At 39.9% G+C, this 22258-nt stretch overlaps 3 protein-coding genes and 1 long non-coding RNA gene across 5 annotated transcripts; 1 reads left to right on the top strand and 3 right to left on the bottom strand.

Annotated features, from left to right (window-relative positions):
- The first annotated feature begins 1887 nt into the window (after positions 1-1887).
- idua (alpha-L-iduronidase) lies at positions 1888-9741 on the top strand. 2 transcript variants are annotated; one of them, XM_046033702.1, is made up of 14 exons: positions 1888-2242; positions 2647-2787; positions 2971-3053; positions 3297-3404; positions 3999-4094; positions 4488-4690; positions 5247-5426; positions 6046-6262; positions 6394-6603; positions 6740-6861; positions 7751-7876; positions 8090-8166; positions 8400-8500; positions 8603-9741. In XM_046033702.1, the coding sequence occupies exons 1-14, from the start codon at positions 2106-2108 to the stop codon at positions 8701-8703; spliced, it is 1902 nt and encodes a 633-aa protein (XP_045889658.1). In that variant the 5' UTR covers positions 1888-2105; the 3' UTR covers positions 8704-9741. The 2 variants fall into 2 exon arrangements, with proteins under 2 accessions (XP_045889658.1, XP_045889659.1); XM_046033703.1 differs by having other exon boundaries at positions 2111-2242; positions 2647-2749.
- Positions 9742-9914: 173 nt separating this feature from the next.
- On the bottom strand, positions 9915-11821 carry LOC123959591 (purpurin-like). The gene is made up of 6 exons (XM_046033704.1): positions 11781-11821; positions 11466-11580; positions 11024-11160; positions 10802-10914; positions 10494-10706; positions 9915-10216 (listed from the first exon to the last, which is right to left on the bottom strand). Exons 2-6 carry the CDS (start codon positions 11577-11579, stop codon positions 10206-10208), a joined length of 588 nt encoding a protein of 195 aa, XP_045889660.1. The 5' UTR covers position 11580; positions 11781-11821; the 3' UTR covers positions 9915-10205.
- Positions 11822-14422: 2601 nt separating this feature from the next.
- On the bottom strand, positions 14423-16956 carry LOC123959589. Its single transcript, XR_006822346.1, has 4 exons — positions 16802-16956; positions 15802-15856; positions 15033-15131; positions 14423-14820 (listed from the first exon to the last, which is right to left on the bottom strand). It is a non-coding gene; the product is annotated as an uncharacterized LOC123959589 (long non-coding RNA).
- A 1283-nt stretch (positions 16957-18239) lies between these two features.
- Positions 18240-21318, bottom strand: LOC123959586 (potassium voltage-gated channel subfamily V member 2-like). The gene is made up of 2 exons (XM_046033694.1): positions 19984-21318; positions 18240-18891 (listed from the first exon to the last, which is right to left on the bottom strand). The coding sequence occupies exons 1-2, from the start codon at positions 21316-21318 to the stop codon at positions 18625-18627; spliced, it is 1602 nt and encodes a 533-aa protein (XP_045889650.1). The 3' UTR covers positions 18240-18624.
- Positions 21319-22258: the final 940 nt, after the last annotated feature.

The following is a 22258-nucleotide window of genomic DNA, read 5'->3' as shown; positions in this document are numbered from 1 at the left end:
CTGCTGCTGACCGACTTTATGGAGATGCAGATTTCATTTTCCAACAGGACTTGGCACCTGCACACAGTGCCAAAGCTACCAGTACCTGGTTTAAGGACCATGGTATCCCTGTTCTTAATTGGCCAGCAAACTCGCCTGACCTGAACCCTATAGAAAATCTATGGGGTATTGTGAAGAGGAAGATGCGATACGCCAGACCCAACAATGCAGAAGAGATGAAGGCCACTATCAGAGCAACCTGGGCTCTCATAACACCTGAGCAGTGCCACAGACTGATCGACTCCATGCCACGCCGCATTGCTGCAGTAATTCAGGCAAAAGGAGCCCCAACTAAGTATTGAGTGCTGTACATGCTCATACTTTTCATGTTCATACTTTTCAGTTGGCCAACATTTCTAAAAATCTCTATGAAGATTCTCAGTCATCCAGGTCATAGTTATCCAACGAAGGTTAAAATCAAGGGCAACTGGACTTGGTTGAAGATACTGGAAGACGTTTCGTCCCTCATCCAAAGGACTTCTTCAGTTCTGCAGAACTTGATTTTAACCTTCGTTGGATTTCTAAAAATCGTTTTTTTGTATTGGTATTAAGTAATATTCTAATTTTCAGAGATACTGAATTTGGGATTTTCATTAGTTGCCAGTTTTAATCATCACAATTAAATGAAATAAACATTTGAAATATATCAGTCTGTGTGTAATGAATGAATATAATATCCAAGTTTCACTTTTTGAATGGAATTACTGAAATAAATCAACTTTTTGATGATATTCTAATAATATGACCAGCACCTGTGTATATATATATTTGTGTGTGATACAAATTAAATGTTTTTGTTACTTATATGTTATCTAATTCGCATTTAGTGCTTGTTTACGTGCAACAGATTAATATGAGAGGCCGTTTAGGGTGAAAATATTAAAAAATAGACACACGCACACTGACAATGTGCGCACATACACTGAAATACAGGGGTATCTGAGTGTGTGTGTGTGTGTAAAATTATTTTAGCGCTCGGAAGCTGTTGTAGTGTAACAGGAAGCCTTAGATTCCTGTCCTAACTTTCAAAATAAAAGAATAGCTAACATGATGAAACATGGATTTCAGTGCGAGTGATATTCCTTGTTCAGAGAGATTGTTTATCTAAGCAATTATATGAACAGTTAATCATTTATTATATTTATATATTTAGTTCAGCATCCCCACAGGGAGGAATATTTATTGTATGTCACATTTAATTTTTGCTCCTCACCTTCAGATATTTTATAAACTTCATCTCTGTCTTCTTATTCACATGAAACCTACAACACTTCACTTTATGATCTACAATATGCAATGATTTGCTGAGCTTATTACACACATTCTACATGTGTTTTGACTTCCTGTTACAATGAAACAGGCACTGAAATGACTTCACAGGCACACACTTAGATACACACACAGACAAGTATCCTACTCTGTGTGAAGTTTGTGTGGTGTGAATATTTTCAGTGTGCATGTGTACTTTGTCAATGTGGATGTACACATATTTCAGTGTGTGTGTATGCACAGTCGGTGGTGTGTGCCCTTTTTAATGTGTGTGCGCACATTTTCAGTGTGTCTGTGCCTGGTTTCAGTGCGTGTGCTTGGTGTTTTATTGGTGCATGTATGATCATTTTCAATGTGTATGTGCACATTGTCAATGTGAATGTGCCAGTATTTCCCTGTTTTCAGTGTATGTGCGCACATTGTCAGTGCATGTGCGTCTGTTTTTCAATGTTTTCACCCTAATCGGCCTCTCACAGATTAAGAAAAGTTTGTGAATCCTGAATATATTTCATGAAAACTTAACTCCACTTCCTTAAAAAAAAAGACTACAACAACACGGTCGCACGCATTAAACGTCATCAGGCTCAGCTGACTGCAGCTCGCTACTGGAGAGAAGATGTGTTTGTGTTGTCGGCGTTTAAAGTGAATTATGTTAAAGGTGTCGTTTTAATTTACTCTCACACAACGTGTGCGTCATGTTGGAGTTAAGGTGACCCGTCGGGAGTGATTTCACATCGTTTTTACAGCCAATTAATAAACTAGCGCGACGTACTAAGTCGCAATGCTCGGTTGCAGACATGCAGTGGATAACTTTTTCTGTCTTTGCGTTACTCCTTAACGTTAACGAAACTTCAAACGCGTCCTATATCATCTCAGTTGATTTGGGGAGACCGGTAGGAGACCTTAAGCACTTCTGGAGAAGCACTGGTTTCTGGTAGGTCACAAGCGAATTGTTTTTATACACGCCAGCAACAGACACAGTGATGGACAAGAAGCAGTTTAGATTTTATTAATAAAGACAAATCAATGTGGGTTTATTTTAATACCGAATCTACCACAAGACATCTGCAATCAATAAGAGCTATTAAAACCAAGTGAGCATCTTTAACAAAGCCAGGGCATTTTTTAAATAGTCGTTTTTTTCAGTGGAGATTGGCCCAGTTTTCATGACATGTCTGAAGATATACTTTAATATTAAGATATAATCAACTTTATTGTTACACACATGGTACAACAAATGCAAAATTGGTTCTCCACTTTAGGGTCTTTTACCTCCTATTTTTTTTTTTGTCACTGGTGCATCTCGCAGTTAAACAGGAGGCTCTTTTTTGTGTTTAGCCCCCCGCTCCCTCACACAGATGCCCACCAGTTTGACCTGAGCATCGACCAGCAGCTCAACCTGGCCTACGTGGGCTCCGTCCCCCATGGAGGGATCCAGCAGGTCAGGATACACTGGATGTTGGAGCTGGTCAGTGTGCAGTAAGTGAGCAAGTGAACAAGTGGACACCTCTCCAGCCATACTTCCCTAAAAATACACTCATGTGAAAGAAAACCTTTACAATTTGTCTCGTTTGAAGATTGGCAAACATGAAGATTATCAGCTGCTGGTTTTGTGAGTGTTCTTTATGAAACATTTTCAGCTGTCTGATTTTGTTGTATTAGAGACGTTGGTGGACGATCCCAGTACAACTTCACCAAACTGGACCAACTGATAGGACTCTTGTGGATTAATGGACTCCAACCCGGTACTGCAGCACACAACACCAGGCTGGGAAGATGTTCTTTGATTAATCTTTGACTGCTTCTTATGTGATTGTTATTTGGTTAAGCGAAAATAAATGAGGCACTATTTTCCCAAATTGTAAGAAGCCAATTAAAGCAGCCTTCTCCAAACTACACTTAAACTTAAAGTGTACAACCTACTGGTGAAATTTGATTTTGCTGATCCCTGTATCTGTAAATATCATTCCTGCACTTGTGGTTTTCAGGTTTTGAACTGATGGGCAGTGTCTCCAACTACTTCACTGACTTTGAGGACAAATCACAAGTGGTCGAGTGGAGAAATCTGGTTTACCTCATAGCCAAGAGGTACATCGGTGAGTGAGTGCTCATTGTTTCATCATTATTTTATTGTATACGTTGTGTGCACTCCATATCATCTAATCATGGTCAATAATAACCTGAACCTAAATAAATACAATGGTTGTAATTGAGGCGCAGGCATTGGCTCAAACAGCTGAATAATTATTAAAGAATTATTACTGGGTGGGGCCTTGCAAAATTAAAGCAAGAATTCTCTTTATGTACCTTTTTTAATTGTTTTTAGCATTTGTATTCCACAATAATAACAATTTTCTCCTTCCCTATCAAGATCATTCAGGCAGTGTAACGTCTCCACAGAGACATTAATTAAACGCAAATGTTTCTTGTGTAATTTAAGATAAAATGTTAAGAAATTATGTTCTTTTTTTTTTTTTGTTATTGATCCCCTGTAGGTGAAATTCAAATTGGCACAGCAGCACAGGGACATGTCGTGCAAAGAGTAAACAAAAATCAGAATCAAATATGTAATATATAAAAAACATACATCAATGTGCTATATGGTGTATTTCTGTACATATCTGTACATAAGTTTCAGAGGTAATTGTTGACCTATATATAAATGTTCATTGTGAATGTCTAAATTACAGACAAATATGGCCTGGGAAGTGTTTCTCAGTGGAACTTTGAAACATGGAATGAGCCCAACAACCACGACTTTGATAATGTCACCGTGTCAGTTCAAGGTAAGCCCGTAAAGCATCCTACCTGACCTTTTTATATAATGTCAGTTATTCTTTAGGTGGAAATTCCTTCAGATTTTCTCTCACAGATATAATATTACATGTGCTTATTGTGTATTGCTACTTATTCTAAAACATATGTCATTTGATAAATGCTGATTAGAAACCTGCACCTGAACAGATAAATCCTGGGTTTCATTGGAGAGTTTCAGCAAGCAATGACGGTCTGACAGCTGTTTTAATGAGAATACTAAACTTTGTGGAGATTTTTTAAAAGGTTACATTTCACAAATTGAGTACCACCAGAGAATACCTTTTATTGAATTCAAAACACACTGCAGTGCTGTGCCCATGAGCACTTCTGTGGTTCTGTCAGTATAATAAACTTTTCTATAGGGTTTCTAAACTACTATGATGCCTGTTCGGAGGGTCTGCGCGCCGCCAGCAGTCTCCTCAGGTTCGGGGGTCCAGGAGACTCCTGCCATTCTCCCCCACACTCACCATACTGCTGGGCCATGCTGCAGCACTGCTACAACGGCACCAATTACTTCACTGGAGAGACGGGGGTCAGGCTCGACTACATCGCCCTGCACAAGAAGGTCGGCTTTTCTGGACTCGGAAGCAAATCTAGAACGAATAGAAAGTGAATATTTTCATTTTCAAGAGTTCAAGATTTGATGCGCCAACGCCTTAAGTTCAGTTCAATCTAGCTTTATTGGCATGAATGTGAAACAACAATATTGCCAAAGCTACAAATAAATTACAGATAAAAATAAATAAAGTTAGTATTTTTTGTTTCAGTGAAGGACAAGACTTGTCTCGAAATCACTAAATCTTAGCAATTCCTTATATCTGTATGAAAATAATGAATTTGTTTAAATATTTGTTAGGATTAGTCTTTAAAACCTTTTAATATCAGTTCATTAAATGTTTCACAGAATATTCATTGTCTTGAAGAGTTATTCAATATAGGGTGACACAGTCCCAAACAAGGATAGGGATGTTATTTAAATAATAACTCATTAAATCATATTAATCCAGTTGACTGTGTTATGTAAACACATATTTATTATTGCATTCAATAATTGATTAACTTTTAAAAGTGATGCAAATTTTAAAAAAATTGGGAGCTGACTTTTTGTTTCTGTTCTTCAGGGAGGAGGCTACTCCTTGCCCATCCTCCAGCAGGAGATGCAGACAGTTGGGGAGATCCAGGAGCGTTTCCCCCGGTTCCGCAGCCTCCCCGTTTACAATGATGAGGCGGATCCCCTGGTGGGCTGGTCCCGGCCTCAGGAGTGGAGGGCTGACGTGACCTATGCTGCGATGGTGGTTAAGGTGAGAAGAAGGGGAAAAAAGTGTAAAAATCACATTTAAACACTGGATGGTGAAGATCCACATTTGTTGAGTGACCATCTGTAAGTCATTTACATTGTGTTTTCTGAATGAGGGATTGAGGTTTTCTATTGGCTGCTGTTAACTACAAAGTATATGTCAACTTAAATTAGCCAAAAATAACATAGGAGTTTGTTGTTTCACCAAAACCGTTATTATTCAACACGACAATGAGACTTTGAATTTAATTAGAAGGCCAATATTTGCCTATTTTTCTAGTTAGTTTACCAATTTAACCCTTATACAGTAGACAGACGGCTGTCTTTACTATACATAGGCCATTAAGATAATTGATATGTGCTTTAGAGTGCTGTGACTGAATACATTAGCATGTTCGCATCGCACCACTGTTAACCTTTACATATAGATTTGGTAGACTGTAATTTCAAATATAAATATAGTACATAAATATTCAGTTTGTTCTTAGACAATGAATGTAGCTGTGGTAGCGGTATGTGAGTTAAAGGATGCTTCTCATTGTAACCACTTTGCACACTAAACCCAGGCAGGTGTTGCTCTTCACTCTACCACTTAACCAATCGCTGCATGCTCCTTCTAACAGGTAATACACCAGCACCAGGATCTGCTGCTGGCAGACCCGAACAGCACGATCAACTACACCCTGCTGAGCAACGACAACGCCTTCCTCAGCTACCACCCACACCCCTTCACCCAGCGCACGCTGACCGCCCGCTTCCAGGTCAACAACACCCAGCCGCCTCACGTGCAGCTGATCAGGAAGCCGGTCCTCTCTGTCATGGGCCTGCTGGCTTTACTAGGTGACGACTTCTTTACTCTACAACAGGTGACCCTCCAGGGTTTTTACGTGCGTCTCAGTGTGATTGTTCCAGCTGCCCCAGCCCGATCTTAACGGCCCTGCTGCCTCTCCTGTGTGTGATTCCACTTTAAGGAGAGACCCAGGTCCCGGCTCACGTTTTGAACTCGGCAGGAACCGTGGATAGCACGGTGGGCGTTCTTGCCAGCAGCCACAAGCCCGTAATGGCGGGCGGCTCAGACAGCTGGCAGGCAGCAGTGCTGGTCTACAACAGTGAGGACAACAGCACCTCCACCAAGACTGACGACGTCACCGTGTCACTGAAAGGACTGGCTGCACAAAAAGGTTTAACTGTTGGATGTTATTTTAGATTAACAGTTGATTCCATTTTAAGGAGAATATAACCAGTTCCATCAGGCCTTTATTTCTCCAAGCAAGTGGTGTGTTTCAGTCCTGTTTGATATCTTTGTTTGTTGTCCAGGTCTTGTGTACGTCACATATTACATTGACAACAATGTTAGCAACCCGTACCAGCTGTGGCAGAGCATGGGCAGCCCCGACTACCCCACAGCAGAACAGTTCAGACGCCTCAGGAGTGTGCAGGTAAACAGGAGGGCTGAACGATATTATAATAATTTACATTAAAACATATATTTTCTTTATACATTGTTCTTTTTCCAGAAGATGTGTACAATAATGTTTCAATACCTTACGTAAAGCTTTTTCCTTCTGTAAATCTATTTGGAGAGAAAAAAAAAGTAGTAGTTTATTCTGCACATCCTTTTCTTAAAACACAGAAATACTTCCTAATAGCAGCTGCTGCTGCTGTTGTTGTTGTTTTAAATGTATATACAAACATCAGAAATCTACATAACAATAATAATAATAATCATCATCTTATGCTTATTAAGTGTTTCACAAGGGCAGAAAATAAAACACACAACCGATAAAGAAAACATTTTTTAAGGAATTACAGTTACAAGAAAAGAACAATAAAGTCTAAAATCTTAAGGGACTTAAAGAGTCCACTGACTCAGCCGACCTGATTTCCTGTGGCTGGCTTTAATTATTTTTAAAGATCAGTTTTCTTATGAAGCATAAAAATGACTTGCATAGTGTATTATAATGGGCCTTACTACATCTTATGCTTTATGTGGTTAAGATTTTACATGCATTAAATACTGAAACAATATATTATATACATTAATGATAATAAGATATCTTTAGGTTTTGGATGCAGTTTGGTAGATTGCGCTTGATTTCTCAGATTTCTTCAGAACAGGAATTCATGCGTAGTAGATGTAGAGGCCCTCATGTCAGCGTGGTTAAGAAGCTGCTGTGTGTCCGTACAACCTACTCGCACACTGTTTTGAGACGAGGTGTAGTCATGTCTAAAGATCTCAACATTTCCTTTGATCTATCTGGGCTTTTCCTTCTGTGTGAAGTGGTTTGGGACATGCTTTGACCCCCTGGCAATGTGTCATTGTGTCAGGACCCTCATGTTGACGGACCCTGGGAAGTTCCTGCAGGGGACACGCTGACTCTGAAAGCCAAACTGTCTGTGCCCTCTGTCCTCCTCATCCATGTTTGTGCCCTGCCCAAAGCCGTGCCAGACCAGGTCAGTACCAACACACAGTAACGTTTGATTGTCCACCTTCTCATAAGTATTGTACAGTTGAGTGAATGTGTCTGTGTCAGATTTTCCCGTATGTAATCTATAGCCTGTGTTGTGATGAAAAAGCTTAATGGATGTTAAGACCTGTATGGGACTGGGCTGCATATTCCAAAAGAGGTGATCGTGAGCTCTCAACTGTGTTTGACTTTTGTTTAGGTCAATGGATTACGCTTCATCAGGATCACCAAAGGCCAAGTCCTGATTGTCTGGTCAGACCACTGTGTTGATTCCAAGTAGGTTCCACATGATTATTTCTTTACTTTAGCATTTGTCACCGCAAGAAAATGTAGGAGGAGTGATAGTAGGTGCAGATTTATTTATTAAAAAATGCCCAATGGACAGAACTCCTTCTATTGAGCGCAGAAGTACAGTAGATTTGATCTCTTTATGAAATGCAGTGAATATGTATGGACCAAGAACAAGAAAGCGCCCATTAGTTCATTTTAATTTTTGTTTGTATTTGCAGATGCATTAGGACATTTGAAGTGGAATTCTCCACAGACGACAAGGAATTCAGCAGAATTAATACTCAAGACACCATTTTTACTTGTTGTGTTTATTCGCCTGGTAAGAACTCTTAGTTGTCCCTGTTAAGTGGTGGCAATGAGCAACAAAAGTGGATTTTCTTCACCATAGAAATAACACCATATACTATGTTGTGTTCTGCAGCGGACCAGGAGGTCGGCGGTCTGTACAGAGTTCGAGCTGTGGACTACTGGGGCAGGCCTGGCCCGTACTCGCTGCCAGAGAGGTATTCAGAGGAGCACTAGACCAAGGTCAAATCATTCAGATTATGTTTCTTAATTGTTTTGTACAAGGTAAATATATTTTATAGAGATCAATGTGCTTATTATATATATGCTAATACATTATGGGACATTTCTGATTAAGTAAGCACCATTTAATCTGCCTAGTCTCATTGTAAGCATTTGTTTATGATGTATGCTCATGCTCCATTTGACAGTATTACAGGCATCACCTGTTTTGACAGAGTATAGTAATGGCTGTAATTTCAAAAACTTGATCATTTCATTTTGCTCTTTGTCCACTTTGAGAATAATATATAAAAGTGACTGAATACTAGGGCGATATTTCTCGTTGAGGTGAAAAGCTGAGTGTGAGGGTGAAGTTAGCATAGAAGATGCTTCCGCCACTTTTAAAACATTTGTGTGGCAGCATTTTGGGTACCCGGTGGAAACAAGAAATGTTGACAAGGCTCAAACAATATGTAAGCAACATTTCAAAATCCACCTGCACTGTTTTGCATTTTGTGACTTTGACTCGGATAAAAGACAAAAGGTCATTATAACAGGTCATAAATACAGAGTTTAAAATAATAATTTCCTTAAACAGCCGGGCACTGTAGTTTTTAGCAAACATCACTCAAACAGAAGTAAATTGCACACTTGTTGAGGACTATTTGCAGCAGTGGATCAATATCAATAGAGTTCTATGGCATAGAAGAAGATAAATCAGGTTTGGGATACACAAGGAAAAGTTTTTAGTTGGATCAGTTCATTGTTGTTTGGTCTTTTCTTAAGATTTGGTGATTAAAAAAATATAAAATGGCATCAGATTTATCCTTTTTAATATACGTGCCTATAAATATACCAACTGTGTCATAGATCCTGTTAAAATGAGATTTTACTGTTTGTGGTTGTAGTGCAGTTTGTGCACACTATGTGTCGTTATTGGTATGAAAGGAGATGTAAAATGCATGTCGTCACTGGAAAATTGGATTAGTTATTAACTGATACTACTGTTGCAGAAACTGTTACAATTGGACCATTAAAGTTAATGGACAGTAATAATCTTTTTTTCTGTAATGTGTTTTTAAATTTGTTGGATTTTGTGTTTTTTACTCGAAATGTCTCGAGTTGTTACATGATTCTGTTTTACATGTTTGTGCACTAGATTAGAATAGTTTTACAAAGAAAAACATCACAGCAAGTTTCTTTACAAAGTGTATTGTCACTAATACAGAATAATTACACAGCGCAGGTGTTACCATTCTCCGCAGTTGATTCACATTCATTGCACATTCAGGCAACCAGTCACAGTTTTCAAGGGATTTGGTTCGGAAATGTCATCTTTTCATTGGGTGTTTGAATTGGATTTATCAGATAATTCTCCCCTATGACGTTAGCAAACATAGAAAATCATAAACTTAAGAGGATAAATCTCCGATTTGCGTCTTTTGAGAAGAGCTCAATCTTCATTTGGTGCAGGATGATCAATCCAGATGCTCAAATAACTCCAGTTTAGGAGCAGTTTAGCAAGCTCCTGTTAACAAATGGAGAGAGAAGAGGAAGTGTTAGGAGTTTAAATGTAATCCACAGCTTGTTATTTATTCTAATTTAATCTGAATATACGCAGTAAAATGTGTTAAAATAAGTAGTTAAGATCCACAAAGTGAGCTATGGGGCTATAAAAAGGAGACTTGTACTTCTGTGTTCACTGTTAATGTTAAAAATGTGTCCTTGTAGGAGTTTTTGGCATCTAAATCCTTTAAATGTAAGTCAGGGTTCATGGTCACTGTCTATTAAGGCTGAGTACATACCAGACTGCAGCACAGGCTGGAACTCTCCGGCCATGCAGATTTCCTCCTGTTTTTGGCGGACGAGTCTCTGGATGGCAGGCGGGAGGCCACGGGGGCTGCGGGAGAAGACCAGGGCGTAGCCGTCGTCGCAGCTTCCGTCATCCTTCAGGCTGCGGCAGGCATAGGTGATGGCGTAGTTGTCATAGTCTGTGTCAATGACCCAGTAGTTGTCACCTGGAAGAGGAGAGTGAAAGAAGTTAGTCTCAGCTGTGTAAGACAAGAGACAGTGAGAATGTTGTGTGCATGTGGATACGACTGAGGAGGCTTACCGCCACTGGACAGGTAGCTGGCCAGTCCCTGGTAGTTCATGAACATCTTGCCGGGGGTGCCGGGGTCGGGCACTGAGTACTGAGCAGCCATGTCAGCGCACACAACCCAGAACCTGGATGTCCAGTAGAGATTCTTTTTTAAAAAGTCACACTTGCAAGCGGGAATGGAAAGCTTCAGTTTAAACATATCACATTCAGGCTGCTACTAAAAATGACACCCACCCGAAGAGAGTGACTCTGCCTCTGGAGGAGGCAACCATGGCACCATCGTCTCCAACAGTGTATTCAGCAGAGATGTTGTCTTGCAGGAACAAACCCTCGGGATCCTTCTTCTGCAGAGCATACCACTTTCCTGCATACTGTCGGCGGGGAAGTTGAACGATTACTCAATCAACTCAAATACTCCGACACGACACTGTCACTGTATGCTGACGATGTTCTGGTTTATATGGGGATGTAGATAATGCTGCTTCTGTTAAATTTGTGAACTTTTATTACTGTAAATGGTATCGGGCTCATTCAAGTTACAGGAACTTAAACAAAAGCATAAATTAATCTGGTAGTTAATATTGGTTATTGACTACATTTAAGGATGCATCAATTCTGAATTCAGCTGTCTATTTATTGACTTAAGTATTTACAAAATTTATTTTTCTGTACTCACTCTTTTGGGGTCAAAGTCCTCTTTGACTGTGAAGCTGTCCACCACGCAGGAGGCGAGGCTCTGCTCCACACAGGCCAGGAACAATAGCACCAGGGCAAAGATTTGGAAGTCCATTCTATAGCCAAAACCCATGTTGAGCACATGTTAATTTGTGTTATAGTGTGATTTATCTTGATGCAGATTTAGAGCACTATTTACTGTAATTCTGCTATCATACAATCTCCTGTAATAATGACACCACGCAAGCCCAAGTTGGTAAAAAGATCAGTCGGTCCCCACAAAGCAGCAGCAGCAGCAGCAGCAGCAGCTTCTTACCTTGATAGTAGAACGAAGCCGCAGGATGTTTCCAGTGCAGAGCTGTTTCTGTGTTTGAGCTGTGGTGAGAACACGAGCCTTTTATACCTGACGCACAGACAGGCTCACTGATTATTTTCACCTCTTGAACCTAAATGGAGTTTAAATCTACCGCTAATCCAGTTAACAAAATCCCCCGCTGTAAGCTGCTGAACCCTCGCATTCAGCACTGTATTAGTCTTTATGTAATTGTTTGCAGGGCTAATTAATGGGATACATAACGGCAGACGCCCCGGGGCAAAGAGGTGGCCTGAGCCTCAAGTCACACGTCTGTGGCGAAGGTGTTTACACGTGCAGACAGGTGTATTTTTAAGCACCAAGTGCACATGCAAAGATTTGTTTAGTCAAAGCTGCTGAGAAAGTGATTTGATGCAGTGTGATAACATAAGATGTTATGATTTTGGGGTTTGTTTTTCTGTTCTTAAAGTGTCCATGAAACCAGCCATCTTCAGATTAAATGTTCCCAAATCTCTGGACTGGCATACTTTTCCTGAGAACAATGTCTGGCCAGTAGGCCTAAAGCTTTTCCTGTTCCATTTTTATACTTCACTACATTCACAACAGGCCTTGATAACAAAGGGGGGGCGGATCAAGTGTCCCACTTTTATTATTTATTTTATTAATGCCCGGTTCTGTTTAATGTGAAAGTGACTGTAAGTGCAAATATATAGGGTGTATCTTGTTCATTACTGTACACAAACAGTTTTATTTGGGTGTAAAAAGATAAAAAAAATACAAAATTTAGTCCTCAAAATCAGGTTCACATTCAGATATTAAATGCTTTGTAAGGCCATAAGGCTAAAGAATGTGAAAAAGAAGCATTTGCAAACACCACAAATGTAAAAGAAATAGTGACTACATTATAAAATAGTCCGATAATGCTGATTATGTCAGCAGAGCTTCAGCTGTTCCCGTAAGTAACGTGTTGTCATCTTGTCTGTAAATGCTGCCAAAGCTTCAACCTGTAATCCCACGCTAAACATGTCATACAGCAAACAGCTGGTGAGGTGTGTCAAAGGAAGTTTAAACCACTTCTGCAACAGTAAATGTGGATACAACACGTGTAACAATGACCCACTTTACAGACCAGAACAGGGTGTCTAACTTACCAAAAAATAATCCATGAAATGATTTGCTGCTTCAGATGCATTTTTAACCGTAATTTGTGTTGTTGCTCTCAACGTGTCATCAGTATTATGTTGTCGATCTATTCGTAAAGTTTATTGACTTGCTTTAATGCATTGACTTGCGTGATATTGTTTTTTCCCCCTAGTACAGTCTTTTAATTGCATAATTTGTTTTGTGGTGTATATAAAAAAGATTTTAAAGAAAAATGTCATAAGCAGATCTCTGTAATCCCCCTCGCACGTGTTAGCCTTGTGGCACCCCTCACCAGTCCTGAGGTATTTCGGTTACCTAGAGTAGGTGAGAGCTAAGCAAAGACCAGCATCATGCCAGTAAGTCCAGCTGTATTTTTAGTCTGCCCTGGCATTTTTGTTTTTCTTATAATAACCTGTCCTGAAGATATTAGGTAAGGCGTCTGTGCTGTGACATGTCAGTGTTAACTCTGCACCTCTAATCCGAAAACAAAAGCTAGGTTTAAATGATCCTGTTGTAGACACTCTCTTGCTTAACAGGTGAGCTCAGGCTGAACATGCCAGGTCACCGACTGTGGAATGAGTTGTATAACAAGCGGCTACGAGCAGGTGACTATTTGAGACAGATGTAAGAATACATCCCCACTGTATTTTAAGGTCCCTTTTAAGTATTGTAAGTTTTATTTTAGGCACAATTTTTCTGCTCACACTGACCATATTCCCCATCTGCACATACTGTGTTGTGTCACAAGATTTTTCTGCTCTGGATAATGCAATGTTATTTCATACATGACTGACAAAAGGACTTTAAGGTTTGTCCTTGTAAGATTAATGTGGATGCATCTGGGCAACAAGACTAAGGCCACTGTGAGCCACGCATGACTGTGCAGGGTAAATAGTTGGATTTGATGATTATGTGAGAGGTTTCTTTCAGATCACTTTCCATAGAAGTTTGTATCAAGTCAATCAACAATAGAAATCCTATCAATGAGTCTGTAAACCTACTTAGAGCTGAAAAGATGAGTCAATTAACTGATTAGTGAATTGACAGTAAGGTTATGGGCAACTATTTAGATAATTTATCAGGCAAAAACAAAATACACAGCAAATGTGGCCATGATACGTCTGCAACTAATGTTTTTCACCTTAATTAAATGTGCAACTTAAGTAAACATATTGACTAGTTTTCCATAGATTCACAAAGCTACAGTAGAAACTGGACAGGGTGAGGAAATTACTGTTTAAGAATATGATACCGATTCCATAAGAGAGAATTAAATAAGATACTTTAAATGATTCAACTTCCTTTGGAAATGGTTCTTATGAAACATACTATAGCCCTGTCATGTTTCTTATGTCAGTAAAGGTCTAAATAATCAAAGTAGATATTTTAAATGGAAACCAGTGATCAAAACAGGTGATGGCAAATAGGAAGCCAGTGAACTACCAGCAACAGATCAGAACCTTCTGCATTTAATGTGAACAAAATTCATGAATGCAAAATGATAAGTTGTCATTTTTAATATAACATCTGTCATACCTGTGCTCTAACAGTGGCTAAAGGAGAACACGAATTATAACCAAACATCACATGGTGGACTACAGTGATCATGTACTTCTGTATTTATGACATTGCTTCATTACAAACATGAATAAATTATGAGTGGGGCTGCATTTGCTGTGTTACAATGCTGAGTTCAAGAGGCTCATTTAATTTCATGTAACTAACTTATGGTCCAGAGGGGTGTTGTATTATTCAAAGTAAGTGGCAAGTGTTTGACAGGTTGTGACCCGACTGTCTCTGTAACTCCAGAAAACGGAGGGAAAAGTTGGAAATTGCATGGACATCCCATGGACTACATCCTCACACAGCACGCTTTACTTCAGGATAGTATCTTCATTTGCTGAAAGGAGAGAGTAAAATAAGTGGGATTAGTACATTTAGGACGTTAGGTTGTTGAAAAATAACATGCAATTTATTAAAAAGCAATGCAACACCAACTGTATTATATTGTACACCGGTGTTGCTATTATTGTGTCCACTCCCTGTAAACTATGGAGCACGCATGTGCAAAGTGGACACGTGGAATATTTGACACGTGAATGATGAGGCTACCTTCTGCTAGCTGCTTGGCAATGCGCTCCTGCTCCTCGCGAACCTTTTTCTCCTCCTCCTCGATCCGTCTCTCCTCAGCTGCAATAGGCTTCAGGTGATCTGAGCAGATTAAAGTGGTGTATTTAATAAACAAAGCAACATTCATTATGGGGGAAGAAACTCCACTAAGTATTGACTATATTTCAATATTTAAAAATGACAGGTGAAGCTATGGACGTATACACACCTAAGCTAAATTGCTAATGAATGACGCAGCCTCATAAATAAGATGAAGCAGGAATTGAATGAAGATCTGTCTACTTTTGTAAATTTAATCTTTTATCACCTTTAAGTTTATCATCTAATTTGTTTTTGGAAGATAAAATTTTCTCCTATATGCAGTTTTTTTTATATTCTGTGTTTTACAGTTGGTTTATCTCAGTGTACTGTTCAAGTGCATTAAGGGCATTAAGGGCCTGGTTCATTAGAAATCAAACCTGTGAACACTAGAACAGTAAGGTGTTATTTGTTGTCTTATTGTCGTTATAATATAAATACCGCTCCTGCTTAATATTGTGCTGTCATGCTATTTGTTGATTTTCTTGTCTCTAGTCTTTATGTGGTGCAGGTTCTGCATATTTAAGGTTAGTGCTTTTAACTATTGCCTGCCCGGGGACTACAGATTAAAATGAGCCTTTTTGGGTAACTGGCATATTTTCAGAAATGTTAATACCAATATGCATTTTCCCTGTCAAATAAAGTGAAGTAACACGTGGGCATTATGTCTCACCATATCTCCTTTTGCCATAGATGATCCCGGCAATCAAGGCTGAATATCTTGCAGTCTGTAAATGAGAAAACAATGCAAATGAATGCCAGTCGTGGTGTATCTACAAAGTCTGTGCAGATTGTCCATCACACCAGTGACAACTGGGCTTTTGATTTTTGTCTTGAAGATATTTTGCCACTCACTTAGAGGCTTCATCAGTTCTAAATCAATAGGAATAACACAATACCTTCTTAGCATTGCTTCTGAGCAATATTCTGTTTTACTATTCAATGTGAAATATTATTTTCTGCAATTCTGCTTATATTTATTCACTACTACTGTTCATCACAATTCTATTAATAATGTAAATATTGTACATATCCATTTATCGTTTATATTTCGTAATTATGCTTTTATATATAGTTTTACCTACCAATTTCTATTCTGGGATCAATAAAGTATTAGTTCTAATTCTGATTTCCCATAATGTCGCTATTCCCATTGAACTCTATAGACTTCTGCAACAATTTATTGAGACCTTGGTCTTGGGTACAAACTACACATCTAACAGGGGTGAATTTAACTAGTTTTTAGAGTGATTGGGACCCACTCTTAAATTCGGCAAAAGCAGAATTAACCGAGAAGCATTAGTTTAATTAAAATATACACTTTTAAACAGCCTGTCCATCTGATGTTTGCAGCCTGTCACATCCACAAATGAGCAACAGTGGCCCGAAAAACGAGGACGACTGATTCTATTATTGGAGTTATAGATAATTTAAATATATAACTATAAAAAGGTATGAAACATTATGCATTCTTAATTCATTAATGTGAATCATATCCAAGCAAGGACATTTTCTATGTGCAACAACCAGTTAGCGTTAGCGAGCTAACTGTTAGCAGGTTAGCGTGCGCCGAGTAGCAAACGAACAGAAACACGATCGTAAGAGTCACTTTACATTAAAACACGAGTGAACTGTTGTTGTTGTTTTCTCATTATATGTTTTGCAACACAAACCTTAATCAAAGGCGACACTGCAACTGGAGGAGCCATCGTCTCACAGCAGGCTAACAGTTAGCAACAGAGGTCACTTTAGCACCGCCGAGGACTGTGGGAAGAGAGACTTCTTCTGTGGGGGGGGGTTTACTGCTGCTCACGCGCTCTGTGTTCAACTGCTGCCACCTTCTGGAGGAAAGTGTATTTCTCATTTTATAGTGGGCTAAATTATTTATTATTCTAATCATCAGCAGAGAAAAATATTCCCATATCAAAGAGATCAGGTGATATTTTTATTAATTGCCTTCCATCCTCTTGAGTGCAGACATACCACTTTGTCCCACTTCATTTCTAAAACAAGTATGGTGGGATTGGAGACATTATAATTATTGTTTTAATAAACTGGTGATTTTTTAAAGTCCACATCCAGTAAAAAGAATAAGCCTACAAACAAGATATGTATTTAGCATATTAGCAGGTCTATTAAATCGAAATCATAATCACAATTATAACATCAAGAGCACGCTATTACTGCATTCATTGTAATTAGTGAACTCAACATTGTGCATCAAGAAAAGGTTGTTTTTTTTAGCAATACAGAAGGTTATCCAGAAGAGGTCAGTAGAGACCTATGCAGGTAAACAGGGCTGTGTAGCCTGACACTTAAAATAAAGATGTAGTATTTAGTCAATGAGGAGAATAGTTTAATGGACAGTACAGTGTTTATTGAAAACAGAGTATCAGACTGCATTGCATTGCAAGTAAATCAAACTAACAGCGAAACTACTGAACATTGTAAACACATGAAAAGCAGCACCAGACTTTGCAACCCTCTGCACATCTCCTATGTGAGCACACAGATTTACAACATTGCAGCTGCAACTAGAAATAAACTATTAATGTTGCTCAGATCTCTGAAAAGTACATCTTCCAAAGTCAGTGGGTCGTGGAGTTAAGTTGTAGATAAACAAAAATGTTAATTCCTAATGATAAAGGCTTTTTCATTCATTCTCTAGTGCAGACCAAACCAGTAAACATTTGAACTCCTCACCCAAACAACCAGGTTGTTGAAACTGGTTCAGGAGCACTGCTTTTTAATCATACATTTTAAATTTAAGTTACAAAAACATCTTCCCACAGTGGAGAACAACATCAAATGTAAGCATTTCTTATAGACTTGCTCCAGCTTCACTGAAGCCATATCCTGATTATATTAACAGAAATATTCAAACCCAGGATGCCATATTTGTGTAGCTGCACCATGACATCAAATAAAAATATGTTGTGCATCAGTTTATACATGTTTCCCACAAATGCTTCCTGACAGATAATAATTGAATTTGTAATCATGGACTGGACCAGAGGGTTTGGTTGAAGAAGTGTCACTGAAAAGGAACCCTGTTTTGTGCAATTGATCTATGTGATAATATAGATATAATACATTAATAACAAGGCTAAACTAAACTTTCCTTTTTTTTCTCATGTTTGTATTTTTAAAAATGCTGTTTCTTTTTATGCTTCTGACTATTTAGTAACAAAAATATGGTTATATGTATACAAAAGCAAATATTTTATAAGATCAGGCAGTCATCCTGCTTGATTTTCTGCCCCTTGTTCTCCCCACATAGTGTGGAAAATTTACCCCCTGAACTGTGCTGTCCTTGTCACTGCTAACTGGCTTGGAGATGGCGAAGATAGCATTGTGTGTGATCCCTCACCGGTTTCCCAACCACAAAAGCTGCCAATTTACTGGAAAGATGTACCAGATGTGCCACTACTTTGTATTGAACCCTCCTGTTAGAGGTAAGCATGTTATTTCTTTATAAAAAAAGTCACATTATAAATCAGTGTCCAGGACAGTGGTTGTCTCCAAAGCAGTGGTTGAGTTTCTTCACTGTCCTCTTGTAAAATCTCATCCTCCCTCGTTTCTTCACGGCGGATGTGTACTGGTTGGACTTGAGTTTAGAGTAATAATCTGAGAACTTGTTGAAGAGGATGGATATGGGCAGACCGTTGAGGATGATTCCAAAAGAGATGCAGATGAAAGCGAAAATACGGCCCAGTATGGTCTCTGGGAAGACGTCTCCATAGCCCACAGTGGAGATGCTGACCTGCAGTTGAACGAGGAGAGCAGTCAGTGGTGATGAAGAAACATGTAAAAACACAAACCTTACCAGATCAGTCAGTGTCCTGTGTGGTAGACCTCAGCTGACACATGTGGCCATTTGCCAATGAATTGGGGCATTTTGCCTTTATTGGACAGGAAAGTAGACCAACCAACATGACAATCCCCACAATTCCAGTGACAGGGATACATATTTAAAAAGTATAAGAATAAAAAGGTAACCAGTAACAAGAAAAAAATATCCACAGAGACCATGAAAAACCCAGTAAAGTTAACTGATTATATTCTGTTACATGATATTGAATTTACGGACTATCATGTGGATCAAGAAAATATTGTCTAGGCTTCTGTTTTGTGAATTGTTGGTAAATTAACGTCTTAACGCAGATTGTCGCAAATTCGTATCACACCTCTTCCTAATCGGGATGTCCCTCTTCCATGTCCTCCCTTTCCATTCATAGTTTTTCGAGACATCCTGCTAACAGTTCAGCAAAACTGAACCAGAAGTGATAGCTCCAGTGACTCAAAGGTGCCACACAATCCTCTTGCTTCTGTTCATATGAATACAACAGGAATCAGTGGCAGTGCATAATCCTCACAGTTCCTTTCACTTTAACCATTTCTGTCATGCAACAGATCATCATTTCCTTCCCCTTAATTACAAGTTAGATAATACCATGTGGTCAAAGAGGGACCGGAGTGACAGGGACAGGAAGGTTTAGGCTGTGTGTTTAATTCCAATAAAGACAATTTAAGTGCAGGCATTAACCAGGTTATTTCACCCTGTACAACTGACCAGGTGCCGTTAATAAATCAGTAAATATACTATATAAATAAACAATCTGTATAGCCTACTTTAAATCTGACCCTGGCCCGCGCTGACCTCTCCATAATCTAATAACATTACAGAGATCAGCGACTATGTCAGCATTAAGGTAATTCAAGTACCCGATCCCGAATGTTTCCATACTTCTTGTACTTTTAAAAAGTTGCTGTGCATTTTCCCTCTTTGTTGTTACTTTAGAGTTTATGTCCTTCTGATCTTTTACACTTTCACAGTTTACAAAGACGTACTTACCGCTGCCCACCACCATGCATGAGGAATGCTGGTGAAGTTTGTTTGCGGCATGTCGTGCTCCACAGTGTACACCATGGCAGAGAAGCTGAAGATGCCCATGGCGATGAAGAGGAAGAGGCAGCCCACTTGTTGGTAGCACTGACGCAGAGTGAAGCCAAACGCACGCAGACCCGTGGAGTGTCGCGCCAGCTTTAAGATACGAAAGATTCGCATCAGTCTCATGATCCGCAACACCTGACCCAGCTTTCCCACCTGCCCCACCGCCTGCATGTCGGCCTCGTGCTTCATGTAGTTCTCCTCGTTGTCAAAGAACTCCAGGATGGCCTGCACATACTGAGGCAGGATGGCGATCAGGTCCACGGTGTTGAGCACACTCCTGCCGAAGGATTTGAGATCAGGAGTGGACACCAGACGGAGCAGGTACTCCGTGGTGAAGAAGGCGATGCAAACGGACTCCACGTATTCCCAGTATGTCTTACCACTGAGCTGACCTGTAGGAGTCCTGTATTGCATCTCCTCCACCGTGTTGAGAGTCATGGCCACCAGAGAGATCAGGACAAACAGGCTGGAGGCCACCGCCATCAGCTTGGCCTCAATTGACGAAAACGGCTTCTCCATTAAGTTCCAGATGGCTCTGCGCTTATGGCCCATGAACATGTCTTGAAAGAGCTCTTCATTCTCCTCGATCTCCACCTCTGCCTCCAGCTCCCTCTGAATCTTCAGCTGGTCGTTCAGCTCGTCCTGCCTCTCCTCGAAGGAGATGCGGCAGCAGCGGTGGGTGTTCTTGATCCTCACGCCCCAGTAGTTGATCTCTTCCAGGAAGTTGCGGGGACACAACTCGTCCTTGATCCACAGCACGCCAGTCCTGTAGAAGTTGAAGATGCTGTGGAAGACATCTGGGTCTCTGTCAAAGAAGTACTCGTTGTTGGTCACAGCGTAGTCATCGCACAGGTCCAGCTTCATGTTGTGGTCCGTGTAGGTGGCAAGTCGCCCTATTCTGGTCTTGGGATACTTGGCAGCCGTCTTGTACGGTATCTGGTATGGCTTCCCCCCTACATTGATGTTGATCATGTAGTTCTTCTTGGGGGGTGAATTCTGCTTGTTGAAGCCTGACGGACCATTTTCATCCTCTTCATCCTCGTACTCGGCGTAAATGTCGTAGATGTCCCTGCTCAGCTCCTGCATGGAGTTCCATGTCTTCACGCAGCTTTCCTTGGCTAGTGGATAAGCAGTCTCAGAAGGTCTTCGATTAATGTCTGAATCGGTGACTTTGTAGTTGGGGAACAGACTCTGTCTCCTGTTCCAGAAGTTGACCATCTTGCTGGTGGTCCCCATGTTGATCTCCCCCACACTACACAGCGGACAGAGCGCCCAGACCTGCCAGCATTACGGCTATCTAATACCCCTTCACCTAAGCGTGGAGGACATGAGCAGGATGCCTCATGGCCCCATTAATGTTGCTGACTGAGAGGATCCACGTGCTTACAGGACATCTAAATACCATTATCCCCTGCTGAGCTGCCTGGCTGACGTTGCCTGTATGGCATATTTCATCAAATAGCCATCGTGAATTCCCCCTCTTTTAGTTTATAAATATTTCATGATATGCGCTGATAGTGTTTTCAGCTGTTTTTGGTGATTTGAAGTCAACAATCAGAGTTGTTTCCACTCACATTTATTTATGAATACATAGGCACTGTACCGTGCATTAATCTTTTTGCAATCCCCTCAGATTACTCAAGTAAGTCATATTGGAAGGCTATGACTCGAAAATACCATTGCGTGTCTTGTTTCTTTGGTGTTGTTTGAGGAAAACTTCAACACTTCTGAGGATTTTCTTCGTAGATACATCACAAAATACTTTACACATTTTTATTTGAGGTTAGGCATCTTTTTCAAATTGACAATAAAGTTCTTATGTTGGTTTTATTTGTGCAATTATTTAACATTATATGTACTGAAGGGGTACAAAGGAAGTCTGGTGGATACATAAAAGAGGATAAAGGCTTTAAGCATTAGCCTACTTCCTGATTGGGAGGGGGTGCGTGATTCTTCAGAGACTCAAAGTCTACACGTTATCTGTGATTTAAGCAGATGGAATTTCTACTTAAAAGTAGCACATAAGTTTGCTTGAGATTGAATCCTTTTATTGGATATCAGATTATTGTCCTGCTGATTAACAGAGCCAGCTGACCAGAGATGGCAGTCTGCAAGGCCATTGGCTGATGGCATTATGAATCATTCGGTATATTTACCTTTATTTACCGTCCTGGTG

Source organism: Micropterus dolomieu, linkage group LG21, assembly GCF_021292245.1.
Source record: "Micropterus dolomieu isolate WLL.071019.BEF.003 ecotype Adirondacks linkage group LG21, ASM2129224v1, whole genome shotgun sequence".
Taxonomy (NCBI): domain Eukaryota; kingdom Metazoa; phylum Chordata; class Actinopteri; order Centrarchiformes; family Centrarchidae; genus Micropterus; species Micropterus dolomieu.
Note: the sequence above shows the minus strand (reverse complement) of the source record. Positions and strands in the feature narration are given on the sequence as shown.

Bases quoted from the DNA above. Each gene is read 5' to 3' on its own strand.
- LOC123959591 (XM_046033704.1), bottom strand. From the start codon at position 11,579: ATGGACTTCCAAATCTTTGCCCTGGTGCTATTGTTCCTGGCCTGTGTG. The intron at 11,161-11,465 runs GTGAGTACAGAA...CCCCGCCGACAG, and splicing joins AGGACTTTGACCCCAAAAGA to TATGCAGGAAAGTGGTATGC. The intron at 10,915-11,023 runs GTGGGTGTCATT...CTGGACATCCAG, and splicing joins GGCAGAGTCACTCTCTTCGG to GTTCTGGGTTGTGTGCGCTG.
- idua (XM_046033702.1), top strand. From the start codon at position 2,106: ATGCAGTGGATAACTTTTTCTGTCTTTGCGTTACTCCTTAACGTTAAC. The intron at 6,862-7,750 runs GTAAACAGGAGG...TCATTGTGTCAG, and splicing joins GACGCCTCAGGAGTGTGCAG to GACCCTCATGTTGACGGACC. The intron at 8,167-8,399 runs GTAGGTTCCACA...TTGTATTTGCAG, and splicing joins GACCACTGTGTTGATTCCAA to ATGCATTAGGACATTTGAAG.
- LOC123959586 (XM_046033694.1), bottom strand. From the start codon at position 21,318: ATGGGGACCACCAGCAAGATGGTCAACTTCTGGAACAGGAGACAGAGT. The intron at 18,892-19,983 runs GTAAGTACGTCT...GTTCAACTGCAG, and splicing joins ATGCATGGTGGTGGGCAGCG to GTCAGCATCTCCACTGTGGG.